We start from the raw sequence: 17,011 nt of genomic DNA, 5'->3' as shown, positions 1-17,011 counted from the left end.
GAGTAGACTGGTGTTTTGATAAGGCTCCCAAAGGTCCTCCTTATAGGAGTCCATAGCTACCATAGCCCACCCCACACCCATGCTAGGACAAACTATGGAAATTTCCAGAGAAGAGACCCAATCCCACTTCAAGTCTTACATCATAGCATAAAATAAACATTTTAAGTATAATATCTTTTAAGCCATACCCTATTTTTATGTATTATGTATATCTGGTCCAACATGTTTGCAATTTGGCCTTTTTGGTATCTCTATATATATAGTGTGATAATGAAAAAAAAAAAACAAAGAGGTAAAGAAAAGTTTCAGTTCTGTGTGTATCTGTCACTGCCCATAGCCTGGAAGTATGAAGAGTTCTCCTTTGCAGATGGCCATCGATATTGATGGTGTTTCCTTAGGAGCTAGAAATGGCACACCTTCCAGAATTGGGCAGTACTGCTACATAACAGAACCCAATAGGCAGTAATAGAGTAGAACCTGAAATTCAAATAGAAACAAAGTTCTTTCCATCCTAAATTATATAAAACTCTAGTCCCAGAACAGAGAACAGTACCTGGGTAACTAAAATTGCTTAATAATTTTTAAGAACTAATAAAATTTACTGAGGTTGAAGTGGAGAGGGGAACAGTGGGTTGAGTCAGAATTTGCTTAAATTGTGCCACATATCTTAGGTTCTAAGCCCTTGCCTTGAAGTAGATCCAAATCCTTACACATAGAATTTTAAGACTCACCTGTAGATTCCATTGTAAATTATATTGATTTGTTCCTGGTTCACTGATCTTGCGATGTAAGTCTTGCTGCTATTGAAGGGAGTCCTTTACAAATCATTAATCAATTCTCCATGAAGAAACCCTATCTGTGACTCTCTGCTTTTCCCATTTCTGAATTGGATGAGAGATTTGGATATGATTTTTTTTCCCTTCTTAGATAACCACCCTGTTGGGTCAAGATATATGGGAATTATGCAATAATTAATAATTATTGCAGCTAATTTCTCTGCTGTGCTTACTCTCTTCCAAGGAGCCTTTATTTACTTTGCTGAGCCTTCAAAGTCAATGAGCTACGGATTATTAGCAAGAGAGTTAACACTCTTAAAAAACACTTTGTCCTAGACCAAGCAGAGTATCTCAGTGTGCCTACTCACAACTGCTCTCCACAGTCTTTTTTGGTTAACAAAAAATTCCAAATGCTTCAATCCAATTGTATGTTTTTTTTTTAAATAGTACATTAAGTAGGTGACATCAGTCTATATGACATTCATTATTTAATTGCTGCTTTTTTTCCTCTCCATTTTCATCAGGCAAAAGCAAAAGAAGAAAGGCAGGAGAAATGTGGTGAAGATGAGGACACAGTACCTGCTGAGTACAGGTTAAAACCAGCCAAGGTAAGCTCTCTGCATAACTGCACAAATATGGTAAAGGTAAGGACACACTCCGGGCCAGGTACAAGTTAAAGCAAGCCATAGTAAGTTCTCTGTATAGCAGTACACTTCTCTGTAGTCATGCTTACAATATACCTTCCTTTGACAAAGCTGTCCCATTTCAGAGATCAACTCAGAAGATGCTGGACCCATTTCTCTTGCTTTCATCTCCTCAGTGATGTTTTATCCTTTCATGGCTTCTAAAGTAGTCTTTAAAGCTATTACCTATTTGACTGTTGGGGAAGAGGAGAACACATTCCCTAAATTGTGAAATCTCATGTTCAAAAGGATACACCTGTATCCTCCTCTACCTCCCAGCTGCTGGCATCATAGGGATGTGCCTTCAGACCGAGCTCGGTAGAACAGAATATTTTTTACCCCAGTAAGTAGCGGGTACCCCAGATCACTAGCGGGTAGAGGGACTCAACACCAAGACTTAGATCCCTGGGTCCTAAGTGATAGGGAAAGAACCAACTCTGCAAATGGTTCTCTGACCTCCCTTCACATGTGACCTTCCTTCACATGTGCACCTACACACACACTCTGAATATTAAAAAAATTCACTAACATACTTGTACTATACTTGTCAAAGACCTTTAGTTTGTTTGTTTTATCCTTTTGCATCACCAATAAATCCTTCGGTATCTTGTAATGAAGAACAAATTTCAGCATGCTTACAAATATTTGATCTTTTAGTCAGATTCCTGTTTTGGTACTTTATACAAATTAAATCTAAAACTAATTTACTCAAGTATAAGAAAAAATAAGCTTACCTCTCACATCCTGGATTTGCCTAAAACAAATATAATGGAACATGAAAGCAAATTTTTCTATTTTTTTCAATGTATTTCCAATTTCATTTACAGGATAAAGATGGAAAACCACTATTGCCAGAACCTGAAGAAACATCTAAGGTTAGAAAATAACTTTTTCCTAATACTTAAACATAGCAGAAATATAAGGAGCAATTAAGATCTTTTAAAAAGACCATATTTCACTTGTAGTCTACTGCTGAGGAGAACTGATGGTAACTCAGTGCTGAGGCCACTGCTCTTTTGCATATATTTTAATGATGCTTTCCCTCATGAATTATTACTAGACTATTATTAGGTTCTAAGTAGCATTCATCAATCATTAGGAGCTAATGCCAAAAGAGCTTTTACATTTTATTATTTTAGCATTTAATATAGATTTTGATTTAGGAACAGCATGAACTACCCTATTATTTTTATATTGCCTTAAATATGCATAGTTTCCTATCATGCTAACACCATTTAACGGCCTTTACTAATCACCTACTAAATGCACACAGCTAGAAAATACAAGGTCAACAACTCAGAACTTCGGTTGTCCTACTAGGGGCCCAGGTTCTAAGTTACGCATTTTCACCATCTGCTATTTTAATAGAATTCCCACATGGACTGGCTCTGCTGAAGAAATGGGGTTATCAAATTTTCCTGACAGAAATAATTTCATATTATTTCCTCTCCTGAAACACGTATGAGTTGTGTTTCCTCTGCTTTATTCTAAAAGGAAATCATTAAGAATTAGGAGTTGATAGTCACTTTTAAAACTGCAATTCTTTATCAGTGGAATTAGAAAATTTTGATAAAAAGTCTATAACAATTTTTTTCAAAAGAGATTTTATTCATAGCTTCTTCTTTTTTTAAAAAAATTTTTATTAGCTACATTTCTTTACTTACATTTCAAAGATTATTCCCCTTCCCGGTTTCCATAAACCCCCATTCCTTCCCCTCCCCTTCCCCGATATGGGTATTTCCCCTATACATCCCTCTTACTGCCCCCCCATATTCCCCTGCACTGGGGGTCCAACCTTGGCAGGACCAAGGGCTTCCCCTTCCCCTGGTGCCCCGACAAGGCTATTCTCTGCTACATATGCAGTTGGAGCCCTGGGTCAGTCCATGTATAGTCTTTCGGTAGTGGTTTAGTCCCTGGAAGCTCTGGTTGGTTGGCATTGTTGTTCTTATTGGGTGGCAGGCTCCTTCAGCTCTTTCAATCCTTCCTCTAATTCTCCTAAGAGGGTCCTATTCTCAGTTTGGGGTTTGCTGCTGGCATTGACCTCTGTATTGGACATGCTCGGAATGTGTCTCTCAGGAGAGATCTATATCCTGTCCCTTTCAGCATGCATTTTTTAGCTTCATCAATCTTATCTAGTTTTGGTGGCTGTATATATATGGGCCACATGTGGGTCAAGCTCTGAATGGCCATTCCTTGAGTCGCTGCTCTAAACTTTGCTTCAATATCCCCCCTATGGATATTTTCCCCCTTTTAAGAAGGAGTGGGAGCATCCACATTTTGGTAATCCTTCTTCTTGAGCTTCCTGTGGTCTGTGGATTGCATCTTGGGTAATTTGAACTTTTTGGCTAATATCCACTTATCAGTAAGTGCATGCCAAGTATGTTTTTCTATGATTGAGTAATTGCTGAAGTTGTTTATCAGGCTTAGCAGTTCTCTGGTGGAATTTTTGTGGTTACTTAAATATACTATCATATCATCTACAAATAGTTTTATTTTGACTTTTTCTTTCCAATTTATATTCCTCTGACCTCTTTTTGTTATCTAATTGCTCTGGATAGGACTTCAAGTATTATGTTGAATAGGTAAGAAGAGAGTAGGCAGCATTTTCTAGTCCCTGATTTTAGTGGGATCGCTTCAAGTTTCTCTCCATTTAGTTTGATGTTGGCTACTGGTTTGCTGTATATTGCTTTTACTATGTTTAGGTATGGGCCTTGAATTCCTGATCTTTTCAAGACTTTTAACATCAAGGGGTGTTGAATTTTGTCAAATGCTTTCTCAGCATCTAATGAAATGATCATGTGGGGTTTTTTTTCTTTGCGTTTGTTAATAGAGTGGATTACATTGATGGATTTCTGTATGCTGAACCATCCCTGCATCCCTGGGATAAAGTCTACTTGATCATGGTGAATGGTTGTTTTGATGCATTCAGTTTGCTATAATTTTATTGAGTATTTTTGCATCGATATTCATGGGTCTTTCTCTTTCTTTGTTGGATCTTTGTATGGTTTAGGTATAAGCGTAATTGTGACTTAAAAGTGCAAATTGGGTAATGTACCTTCTGTTACTATTTTGTGGAATAGTTAGAAGAGTATTGGTATTAAATCATCTTTGAAGATTTGATAGAATTCTGCACTATACCCATCTGGTCTTGGACTATTTTTGGTTGGGAGATGTTTAATAACTGCTAATATTTCTTTAGCATTTATGGGACCAAGTTATCATTGATTAGAGGATTGTTCAGCTTCCATGTATATGTGAGCTTTCTGTTATGTTTTTTGTTACTGAAGACCAACCTTAGTCCATGGTGATCTGATAGAATGCATAGGATTATTTCTATCTTCCTGTATCTGTTGAAACCTGTTTTGTGATCAATTATATGGTCAGTTTTGGAGAAGGTAACATGGGTTGCTTAGAAAATTGTATATTCTTTTGTTTTAGGATGAAATGATCTATAGATATCTGTTAAGTCCATTTAGTTCATAACTTTTGTTAGTTTCGCCATGTCTCTGTTTAGTTTCTGTTTCCGTGATCTGTCCATTGATGAGAGTGTGGTGTTGAAATCTCCCACTATTATTGTTTGTAGTGTAGTGTATGCGTTGAGCTTTAGTAAAGTTTCATTTATGAATGTAGGGCCATTGCATTTGGAGCATAGATGTTCCGAATTGAGATTTTATCTTGGTAGGTTTTTTCCTTTGAGTGTAAGTGTCCTTCCTTATCTCTTTTGATAACTTTTGGTTTTAAGTTGATTTTATTCAATATTAGAATGGCTACTCCAGCTTGTTTCTTTGGACCATTTGCTTGGAAAATTGTTTTCCAGCATTTTATTCTGAGGTAGTGTCTGTCTTTGTCACTGAGGTGTGCTTCCTATATCCAGCAAAATGCTCGGTCCTGTTTATTTATCTAGTCTGTTAGTCTATGTCATTTTATTGGGGAATTGAGTTCAATGATGTTAAAACATATTAAAAATAGTGATTTTTGTTTCTTGTTATTGCTGTTGTTAGAGGTAGAATTGTGTTTGTGTGGTTATCTGCTTTTGGGTTTGTTGGAAGAAGATTACTTTCTTGCTTTTTCGAGGATATAGTTTTCCTCCTTGTGTTGGAGTCTTCCATCTATTATCCTTTGTAGAGCTGGATTTGTGGAAAGATATTGTGTATATTTGAATGTCTTATCAAGCTAGCTTTTTATTTGAGATAATATAATTTAACTATGTCATGTTAAAGCAAGTTAAAAAAACAAACAAACAAAACACAAAAGAAAAAACACACTGTCTTTTTTTTTTTTCCTTTTTCTTTTTTTCTGGAGCTGGGGACCAAACCCAGGGCCTTGCGCGCTCTACCACTGAGCTAAATCCCCAACCCCTACTGTCTTTCCTTTTACACCACAGAGTATATTCTAATCCTGCATTTCTTTTTACAGTGCCTGAGTGAGTCAGAGCTGATTGGGGAGCTTTCAGCAGATTTTGTCCAACCTACATATCAAGAAAAACCATCTATGCCAGCTGCAAAAATAAAGGTATGCTTCTGATAATATGACTTGTGGGGTCTTAATGTTCATTTTTAATCTGAGCTGGTTAAATAAAATTGCCATACTTCTCAACCCAGAAATCTTCACTCTCCTTCCTATGTTCATGTCCACCAGAATCATTCTTTCTGAAGAATATTTCCAGTCACAACAGTCCTGCTCCCTGTGAAAGGATTCTATATATGCTGCTGTTAATATACTCTAGCCCTGGCTTCCTTTCCATCAGCTCATCCCTGTCTAAAAGGAGTTCTCATGGCAGGGTTCTTAGTTGTTTATTTGGTGTGTGTGTGTGTGTGTGTGTGTGTGTGTGTGTGTGTGTGTGTGTGGTGTGTGTGTGTACGTTTTAAAGCAATCGCTTAAAAGGTTCTAAGCTATATTGGTGCTTCTTCAACCCCAAGATTTATCAGTTTAAAAAATGCAGCCCTGAAACGATGACAAGAGCATGCTTTGTTAGTGCTCTTTCTCCTGAGTGCTTGGCTAGGAAAACATTGCTAAACTGTCCAGATTAAAATTTGATTAAGATTTGAAAATTACTGGACCCTGCCCCTAGAATTCCTCAGTGTATTGGGGTGAAAATCTGAGAGTATGTTTTCTCACAACATTTCCAGGGATGATTCAAAGATTCCTATTCAGTATTATTTCATACATTGGTACACATATTTAAGACTTACAAGATGCTCTCAGATAGCCCTTGAGTTACTATCTATATTAACAGTGTTCTTCTTTCACACATGTGAAAACAGTCTCCAAGTTCCAGTTACAGTCACTGAAAAGTTTTTAACATGTCTTGGCATGAATATTGCTCAACAAGCATTCAAAAGGACCATGCTTATAACTTGTATCTAGTAGCATCTGAGCTACTGTTGTTCAGTTTATTTGTCAAGTAGTTCTTAAGTTATTCAGAATACTTGCTTCTTTTCTCAGAAATCTAAGGACACATCCCAAACTCCTATGGTTGAGATTGTGCCTTTCATCTCCATGTGCAGTATGCCGTCAGCACCACCCAAACTAGCATATTCGATGACTTGAACAAGCTCTGTTTTGTCTCCTCCGACTTGCTATTGTTTGTCACCATAATATTACCCCCAAGAAAATGAAGCAAAACTAATGCACAGTCGCTGTTTATTGTTATTGGGCTTCAGGGTTGTGCTGGAAACCTCATCTGCACTTAACTTTTTAACTCAGGTGTTGCTTTGCTTTTATCTTCCGAAACCCTTTGTATTTATTTTTACAACCATCTCTGATATTCCATCAATCACCCCTTTGTCCTATAATTTGACAGAAAGTCCAGTGCCACATGTCTTCTGGATCTCATAGAATGCTTTATACTCAAATCATGACAATGACCCTGACCCTTTCCACATTGGAAGAAAGATTGCTTCATCCTTCTATCTGACCTTTCTTTTTTTTTTCTTTCCTTCTAATTTTTGAATGAAGTGTGGTATTTAACTAGTTTAGTCAGTATTTGCTTTTGTTCTTTGTGGGTTTTCCTCCTATTCTCTAATGACTCAGGGACTACTGCTTCACACTTACAAAATCGGCTAGCTTTCTTCTTTTAGGACATGCTTTCCAGATCTTGTGTAGTATCTCCTTGTTGCTCATGATGTTAAGGATGGTCTGATCTGGAGATTCATTACTACTTTCCAGGCATGCCTTCACTGACCTCCCTCTGCTAGTCTCTTCATTTGATATTTAGAAGGATACTATGAAGGCTTTATGATGACCATGAGGAGTGTACCTATTATCCAGACCTGTCATGAGATTGAGAAGTGTGGTTTGGCTCTTGATTGCCTTTCAGCTATCTATAGATAAAGCCAGACCTCAAGTTAGAACATACTCTCAACAGTCCCATATGGAAAATGGGCAGCTTTCTCTTGAATAATTTACAAATGCTTCCATGCTGATAAGTGAGAATAGCATTTCCCAGGAAAAACAGTTCTTGGGATGTGTTTACTCAGATGTTTTACAGAACCAGCACCTACATAGTGAAAAAATTAATAAACACATTAATGTTGGGTGCTTGTGATAGTTTAGCATGGTATCTTGTTTTCTATCCATGAAAAGCTTTCTGGTGAGGAAACATTCAGCAAAGTTTTAAAAGTCACTATGGAACAGTTATGACCCATAGTTTGGAAAGCCAGAACAAAGTCCTGTCTTTTGGACCATACATTGTTTCTTCATTTTCCCTACCATCTCTCACTTGTGCTTCCTGTTCTTTCTTTTAATATCAGTGTAGCCAAATCTGCAGAGCCAGGGACAGGCTCACAGGCTCCCAGTTGAGGCACCGGGTGTAGGGGTGGTTCTGTGGCAGGCCTGGCTAGGACCCTGGCAGGTGGGGCAGAGCCTCCTACAGGCAGCAGAGGAAGCCCCAACCAATGATTCTGGCTTCGGTTTGGTGCTGCCCCCTCCCTGACCCCACGCCATCATCAACCCCAGTCCCCTCCCCCCAACCCCCGGTGGGCAGGGGGAAGGGAAGTACCTAAAGTTGCATGTTCTCCAGGCTTCATCCGGCTTAAACAGAATTATAATCAAAGAAGACAGGCCGATAGGGGCAGGCAGGGCCAAAGCTGATTTTCCTGCTGCTGTGAACCAGGGGCTGTAGCTCCTGCAGCAGTAGGCAGAGCACAGAACCCCTAAGTGTGGGAGTGCCGGAAATGTAGGGGCAGCAGATGGCTGCACTCCAGTGGGAAAGTACGTTTCAGAGACAAGAGACCCTGGCAGGACACAATGGGCGGGGCCAGACCTGCTTTTCCCAGGTTGGTGAACCAGGAGCTGCAGCAGCACAGCAACCATGAGGAAGGGAGGGGGAAGCCTAGGCTAAGGATCGCTAGCAAGAGAATGCCAGAATAGTGGCCACATAGAGACATTGCTTTCTGCTTACTGTGTATTAGATCAAAACATCCCAGGAAATAGGGACAAGGCAGATCCATGGGTGAGAGTGGTTATTAACTGCCCCTACCAGTGTCCTGAGGGCATCATTAATAACCAGAGAAATTCTAGCACAGGCCAGATCACCAGGCATTCATGTGGTAGACTGGGACTATGCTTGGAGCCAGTGCTCCTGAGCCAGAGAGCAGTTTACCCTGGCCTGGGAAAATACCAGGCCTAGCTTGGTATTTTCAGCAGCAAGAAACAGTCTTAATAGGAGAAAGTAAAATCTCACCCAAGAGAAAAAGTCTTAAATCAGGATAAGTGGAAAGACTGAATGTCTCCATCCTCAATGGCACCATCCTCAGGGGTAGCTCCAAGCTCAAGAAAGCTCCCCTGGGACCTTGGGGACATTTACTCTGACCAGTATGGGGAGGGGGCTTACTAGTTCTCCGAAGTTTAGGCTAGCTAGCATTGGATAGTTGCAGGGGGATGCAAAACCTCTAGAGTTTCTAAATCTGAGTTATGGCACCATATGATGTGTTAATAAAAAGATAGAGACTGGGTTATGTTCTATGGACGTGTGGTGAGGTATGGGAAAGGGGGTGCCTTAGCGGGCCCATGCTGAGGCATCCCTTCCCCCTGAGAGACCAGCCACAGGACAGGACGATATAGTATAGAATTCAGTTTATTCAGGACATGGGGAAGGGAGTTAAGAGGGTAGTAAGGAGAGAGAGAGAGGTAGAGGAGAGGAGAGGAGAGGAGAGAGAGCGAAGGGGAGAGGAGGGGAAGAGAGGGGGGAGAGACAGAGAGAGAGAGAGAGATAGAAGCGAAGAGAAGGGAGGGGAGGGGAGGGGAGGGGAGGGGAGGGGAGGGAGGGAAGGGAAGGGAAGGGAAGGGAAGGGAAGGGAAGGGAAGGGAAGGGAAGGGAAAGGGAAGGGAAAGGGAAGGGAAGGGAAGGGAAGGGAAAGGGAAGGGAAGGGAAGGGAAGGGAAGGGTAGAGGCTGGCCACGAGCACATGAAGAGAAGTGGGGAGGGAAATTGGGAGACAAGGGACAAAGGGGAAGAGGCAGAGAGCAAGACAACAAGAGAGCAAGAGAGGAGCAGTGAGGAGGGGGCAAGCAGCTCCTTTTTTTTTTTTTTAACTCGAGTATTTCTTATTTACATTTTGAGTGTTATTCCCTTTCCCGGTTTACTGGCCAACATCCCCCTAATCCCTCCCCCTCCCCTTCTTTATGGGTGATCCCCTTCCCATCCTCCCCCCATTGCCGCCCTCCCCCCAACAATCACGTTCAGTCTTAGCAGGACCCAGGGCTTCCCCTTACACTGATGATCTTACTAGGATATTCATTGCTACCTATGAGGTTGGAGTCCAGGGTCAGTCCATGTATAGTCTTTGGGTAGTGGATTAGTCCCTGGAAGCTCTGGTTGCTTGGCATTGTTGTTCATATGGGGTCTCGAGCCCCTTCAAGCTCTTCCAGTCCTTTCTCTGATTCCTTCAATGGGGGTCCCATTCTCAGTTCAGTGGTTTGCTGCTGGCATTCGCCTCTGTATTTGTTGTATTCTTGCTGTGTCTCTCAGGAGAGATCTACATCCGGTTCCTGTCTGCCTGCACTTCTTTGCTTCATCCATCTTGTCTAATTGGGTGGCTGTATATGTATGGGCCACATGTGGGGCAGGCTCTGAATGGGTGTTCCTTCTGTGTCTGTTTTAATCTTTGCCTCTCTATTCCCTGCTAAGGGTATTCTTGTTCCCCTTTTAAAGAAGGAGTGAAGCATTCACATTTTGATCATCCGTCTTGAGTTTCATGTGTTCTAGGCATCTAGGGTAATTCAAGCATTTGGGCTAATAGCCACTTATCAATGAGTGCATACCATGTGTGTTTCTCTGTGATTGGGTTACCTCACTCAGGATGATATTTTCCAGTTCCAACCATTTGCCTACGAATTTCATAAAGTCATTGTTTTTGATAGCTGAGTAATATTCCATTGCGTAGATGTACCACATTTTCTGTATCCGTTCCTCTGTTGAAGGGCATCTGGGTTCTTTCCAGCTTCTGGCTATTATAAATAAGGCTGCTATGAACATAGTGGAGCACGTGTCTTTTTTATATGTTGGGGCATCTTTTGGGTATATGCCCAAGAGAGGTATAGCTGGATCCTCAGGCAGTTCAATGTCCAATTTTCTGAGGAACCTCCAGACTGATTTCCAGAATGGTTGTACCAGTCTGCAATCCCACCAACAATGGAGGAGTGTGTCAGGCATACCTGGCTGTTGCCAAGTAACTGAGGGTGAAGCTTAAACAGAATGTTAACACAAGCTATTAAAGAAAATGCAGACTTGAAATATGTGTGTGCCTTTCTGAATTGGTAAGGGTGACTAATCACCTGTGCTCTTGCAGAAGGGCGTAGTGCCAGATGATGCTGTAGAAACCTTGGCTAGAAGCCTGGGGACAAGGAAAGAAGATCCAGAAGATGAAAAATCTCTGGTGGATAAAGTCAAGGTAATGGCAAGTCAAATGTTTTTATAAAATAACTTATTAATTTCTGCCCTCCAACAAGTTAATGCTCTGTTTTTAAAAAATATATCTATAAAGCATGATCATCTGTCTTTCTTTAATACTGCACATAATAAGCTAACTCCTAGGAAGTTCCAATGTTGATCTACTATAGTAGATAGGTTACATGCCTATGTCCAGGTTCCATGAATCACACTTTTGTCTACCTGTATTCATCCTTTCTGATCACAAGTAAAGTAGCATATACCTAATATACCTCCCAACCTGCCCTTAGGCCAGTAGGCTGAAATCTGGTTTCTGAGCCAGCTAAAGTTTAACACTGTTAAATTAAACAATGGTAATGTTTAAGCTGCTGAGGAACTCATACCCATGACCATGTGCTTGTTTGAAGTTAACAGGGTTACCTTAAATTTAGTCTGTGAAGAATGAATTGTAGAAAAGGAGACAACAACCCTGAAAATGATACCACTTTTATTTAGGAGAAAGCTAAAGAAGAAGATCATGAAAAACTTGGTGAAAAAGAAGAAACAATTCCTCCTGATTATCGACTAGAAATAGTCAAGGTAAACAGGCTGATTATTTTCCTATTTTGTTTCCCATTTTGTTTTGAATTTTACATACATAAATATGTACCGAGAGCAGACCTGGAATATAAAGATCCCATTTCTTTATGTTCGGACTCTATGTTGTATTAGCACTAATACCATGTTAGAATACCAGATATGGGGATAAAACATACTCTTATACATATTTTTAAAATTTCGTATATGTATGTGTCTGCTGAACTTATTACCCTCCTTCTTCTACCTCCTCCCATGTCTTTACACCTTACCTTCTCCCTCTCAAATACTACTCTCTTTTTCTTAATTATTATTGTGCACCTCTCTCTCTCTCTCTCTCTCTCTCTCTCTCTCTCTCTCTCTCACACACACACACACACACACACACACACACACACACACACACACATTGATACACAGAACTTAATATATAGATACAAGCTAATGAGCCCATTTAGTGTTGCTTTTCTGAATGTTTGTTTTTAGGGCTTATCACTTTCTTTTGGATGAGTGATTATGAAGCTCATCCTTGGGAAGATTGTCTCTCCCTCCCACAGCATTCATTGTCTAGGGGTAGAACCCCATTAGATTTCCCTCTTACACATTAGCATGTCAACTGATATTGTCATTGTTCAAGTCTTATTTAGACAATCATATTGTTGGGATTTTATGGATACAGCTTCCCTGACATATATAGAAGATGCAGTCCTGTAGCACACATCCTAGTCTTCTTCTTCTTACACTCATTAACCTGTTGTTCTGTGATATTCCCTAAGCCTTTGGTGTAAGGGTTGTACTAGATATCATTTGGGAATAGACTCATGTCAGTTGTTCTCTACCCTGTGGTCAGTTGTAGCTTTCTCTAAAGTCTTCATTTGCTATAAAAGAAACCTCTGATGAGTGACAAAAGCTACACTTACCTGGGGGATAAGTATTAAGAACATAGTAAAGATGCATACAGTAACATTATATGGACTCAACAGCTTATATTTGGGGATATATATGAATATACAAATACATGCATGCATACAATAATAATGAAAAAGTCCTTGAAGTAATTTGGAAGGAGAAAAGGAAATAAAGATGTTGTAATTAAAATACAACATCAAAAACAGAGAATCCCATTAAAGGCAATACTGGTTTGGGAAAGTGGCAACAGTAGATTCTCCTTAAAGTTCCATGACCTCTCTAGCCATGGACAGTTGGCTATGTTTGCAGTACCATACATGAATTCTTTTCTACTAGGCAGGGCTTAAGGACATTTAGGAAGCTGATAGTTAGTCCTACTTCACTTTTAACGACATCTTGCCATACTGGGAATGGGTTGGACTATGACAGCTTTTCTCTCTTTGCAACTTGTATAGCACTTTATAATGTAATGAAAGCTAATCCTCAAGGAGAGGTTTCGAGGTCAGATGCAGCTCAATTCCTCTAAGTCCTGTGTCCAAAGTGAATAGTAGTATCAGCAATAGGAACGTACCTTTAAATTCTGGGAATCAACCAAGTGTGTCAGTAATAGAGGCTTAAAATATACTCTTACGTAACCTTTCTACCTTCATAATGTAAAAAAAAGTGCCCTCTCACCCACTAAATATTTTTCCTTTACAAGTGGTTTGTTACAATACCGCAAATATAGGCAAACCTGTTGCAGGTACAAATTTCAAAATGAAAAATTATTTCTTATGTAGAAAACTTTGTATTCCTTAAATATAAGTTAAAAGTGTGAGAAGTTAAACACTGAGTAAAGTGATACATTGACTGTCTTCTTCATACTGAAAGGTTTGGCTATATAGACCAAGTGACCAATAGAGAGACCCCATTGTGGTCAGTTTCAGGATGGTCATTTACACAGGGCAGATACATAGCCAGCTGAATAGTCATCTACATAACATACCACTGACAAGAAGGTTCAGATCACTTTAGTACTGTTATGAGAAGCTGAATTCACAGTCCTCATCCATCCACATGCACTAATTCATTGTGCAAGTCAAGATCTTACATTGAGTTCTTCTTAACTTAAAAGTTTATTATCCTAGATACCTCTCCATTTTATTCTGCAACCAAAAGTGATGGGATTCCTATAATTTGGGGACTTAGATATACATTGTTTTACAAATTATTCAGGGCACTTTGAGGACCACAAGTCCCTCCATTTCTGATCTCTGTTCCATAGAAGCAGGCCATATGCAGTTAGCTCAATAGAAAGCTGGCTACTTTCTCTAACTCCTCCATTGGGGACCCTGTTCTCAGTTCAATGGTTGGCTGTGAGCATCAACCTCTGGTTTGCAACCCCATAAGAAGAACACAATATCAACCAACCAGACTCCCCAGAGCTCCCAGGGAGTAAACCACCATCCCAAGAGAACACAGGGGTAGGTCTATGGCTCCATCTGCTTATGTAGCAGAGGATGGCCTTGTCAGGTATCAATGGCAGGAGAGACCCTTGTTCCTGTCAAGGCTGGATGCTGCAGTGTAAGGGAATGTCAGAGTGAGGAGGTAGCAGTGAGTGGGTGGGCGGGTGAGGAAGCACCCTCATAGAAACAGTGCTGCAGGGCGAGGGGAGATAGCAGGATAGACGAAACTGAGAAATGGGATAACATTTAGAGTGTGAATAAAAAATGCAATTAAAAAAAAGAACAAACAAACAAACAAACAAAAGAAGCTGGCTCCTTTCTCCCTGTCATCAGTGAATCTTAGCACTATTTCAAGGTTTTCCTGGCCCCTTTATTTAGTAGTAGTTTCCATCTCTGAACTTACCTCATACATTTGTCAGTTAACTCTTACTCTATGACAGTTCCAGGTTACTGTCTTGACCTCTTGTTTAAACACTGTTGTCATTCATCACCTATGCTTATATCAGGTCTCTCTCTATAGTGAGGGTCTGTGCTGTGAAATCAAATTTCCCCCTTCCTGGCACTGAATGGTGAGATGGTAGAATGTAGATTACAATTTGAATACAGAGCAAGGGAGCACCCAGGGTTTCATGCCTTACTTGGGATCTTTACTACCTTTGCCACTAAGACTTGGTTTAGAATTAGTAGATTCCTCATATTTAAAAAAAAGGGCCAAAGCTGCAAGTGAATTCAGAGGACAAGAAGAGGGTTGAGTTAGCTATAAGAAAATAGTAAATAATTCTAAACCATGGCACAGCACATTTGAAATATAGAGAAGAAAGCATAGCATTTTGAACATTTCACAGGCGAAATCTTTATATGTACCTATGTACTCACTGATTTTTGTACATATAAATAATTGATCATTGATTTCTAAATCTTTTTACTAAAGAGGCTCAAGTGATTCATTGTTTTTGTTCTATTACTCAAAAGTGGCATTTGAAATCATTTGAAGATTAACATAATCTGAGCCCTAAGTTTGAGAGTGCCCCACCCACAAGACGAGGTCCCTGAGGGTTAGGACTTTCAGCTGGTTTTTAATATGGTCCCAGTGTTCCCTTATAAATGAGAGATTTGTTGGCACACCCTTGTAACATGCTACTTTAATGATTCACGTGCTTTTCTTTTCTGGTCATCTCTGGTCTTCTGGGTCACAAGCCATACCAAATGTGCTGGCAGACTCCTTGGCCAAGGAAGGTTGATGCATGTAAACTGACTGTGAATATGAACTGAATTAGACTGGATATAGTCTCTACTAAGATAATTTTCTCAAGTTAAATAATCAACATTAAATATACAGTAGGTTTTAGCCTATTGATTTCTTGTAATGTGCATAGGTTTCATATTTGGGATAATATGTGAAATGATTGATCCGTGTTTTCACTCTGAACAGGATAAGGATGGAAAACCGCTCCTGCCAAAAGAAGCCGAGGAACAACTTCCAGTAAGCAATCTGCTCTCTCTGAGACTGTATGTCTTCTGTGGACACTGATTGGTAATCTGGGAAGGGCAGAAGCTTCTAGGGAGCTTATCAGAATGTGATACAGTGGACACTGAAGAAACTTGTCAGCATTATGATTGTTTGTTGACATGTTTTCTGCTTCTTGTAGCCCTTAAGCGATGACTTCCTTCTTGATGCATTGTCTCAGGACTTCTCCAGTCCTGCAAACATATTGTCTCTTGTAAGTATAAATTTTCTGGTTCGTTCGTTCTTTCCTTCCTTCCTTCCTTTCTTAGTTTTGTTTGTTTGTTTTGTTGTTTTTTGGTTTTGGTTTTTAAAGGCAGGGTTTCTTTACACCTCTGGCTATCCTGAAACATTCTCTGTAGACTAGGCTGGCTTAGAACTCAGAGAATTCTCAGGGCAGAAAGGCATGCACCACCACTGCCTAGTGTTCTCCTGGATAACATGGGATATAGGGTAGGGAAAGGTTATAAATATTAATGATCAACCCACCATGAATAATTTCTTATACCTGAAATATTATTCTAGAACCTAGGATGTTTTCAACAGACTAATTGAACAAATAACCAGGTTTTATATTAGGTGGCCTTATGAAAACAATTTCAATTTGAATATATCTAACATCACTTTTCATACTACCTCATTTCTACCATTTGTCACTTTACAGATTATCCTAAGTTAGCTTCATGTAGAATAATGGGTACTCAAAGAGAATTCTATTACCAGGTGGTTTAGACAATTTTTTTTATTAACTTGAGTATTTCTTATATACATTTCGAGTGTAGACAATTTTTAATAATGTTGAGCATGTTCTTTAGGATTTGTATGGCTTATGCAAACATGTAAATCTATTAAAGTTCCCAAAATTATACAGCTAAAGCATCCAGGCTATCTATTTACAGTAAACCTAGTTCATCATAAAGTTTACATATTTTTCCCAGTCAGTTAGAAAATGAATATGTTCCTATATGCACAATGACATGAAATATGTATTTGTTGGGATAGTGAGAAGAAAGAAGGGCTCTTGTGATTTCCTGAAGTTTTTGTGCTTTAAAGCCAATCATTACTTGGTCTTACAATGTCTTAAATCTGAAAATGTACTGGTGGGTATAATAGAGGAAAGAGATTGCAGTAAACTCAAATTTAAAGTAAAAGTGAAAAAGATGTAACAAGCAGCACAGAGTTAAACTGATTGTGGGAGAAACATTGTGCACAACAATTTTAAAGAAA

General features: G+C 39.5%; 1 protein-coding gene across 13 annotated transcripts in view; it reads left to right on the top strand.

The window, feature by feature from the left end:
- Positions 1-17,011, top strand: part of Cast (calpastatin) — a 102,404-nt gene that overhangs the window by 58,753 nt on the left and 26,640 nt on the right. For all 13 annotated transcript variants that reach the window (XM_087616402.1, NM_001033716.1, NM_001033715.1 and 10 more), the window contains 7 exon segments: positions 1,301-1,384; positions 2,287-2,334; positions 5,876-5,971; positions 11,250-11,351; positions 11,846-11,929; positions 15,713-15,763; positions 15,930-16,001. In XM_087616402.1, coding sequence (XP_087472528.1) covers positions 1,301-1,384; positions 2,287-2,334; positions 5,876-5,971; positions 11,250-11,351; positions 11,846-11,929; positions 15,713-15,763; positions 15,930-16,001 — 537 coding nt within the window.

Source organism: Rattus norvegicus, chromosome 2 (genome assembly GCF_021556685.1).
Source record: "Rattus norvegicus strain SHRSP/BbbUtx chromosome 2, alternate assembly SHRSP_T2T, whole genome shotgun sequence".
NCBI classification, from domain to species: Eukaryota; Metazoa; Chordata; class Mammalia; order Rodentia; family Muridae; genus Rattus; species Rattus norvegicus.
The sequence above is the reverse complement of the archived record's forward strand: the minus strand, read 5'-3'. Positions and strand labels throughout refer to the sequence as shown.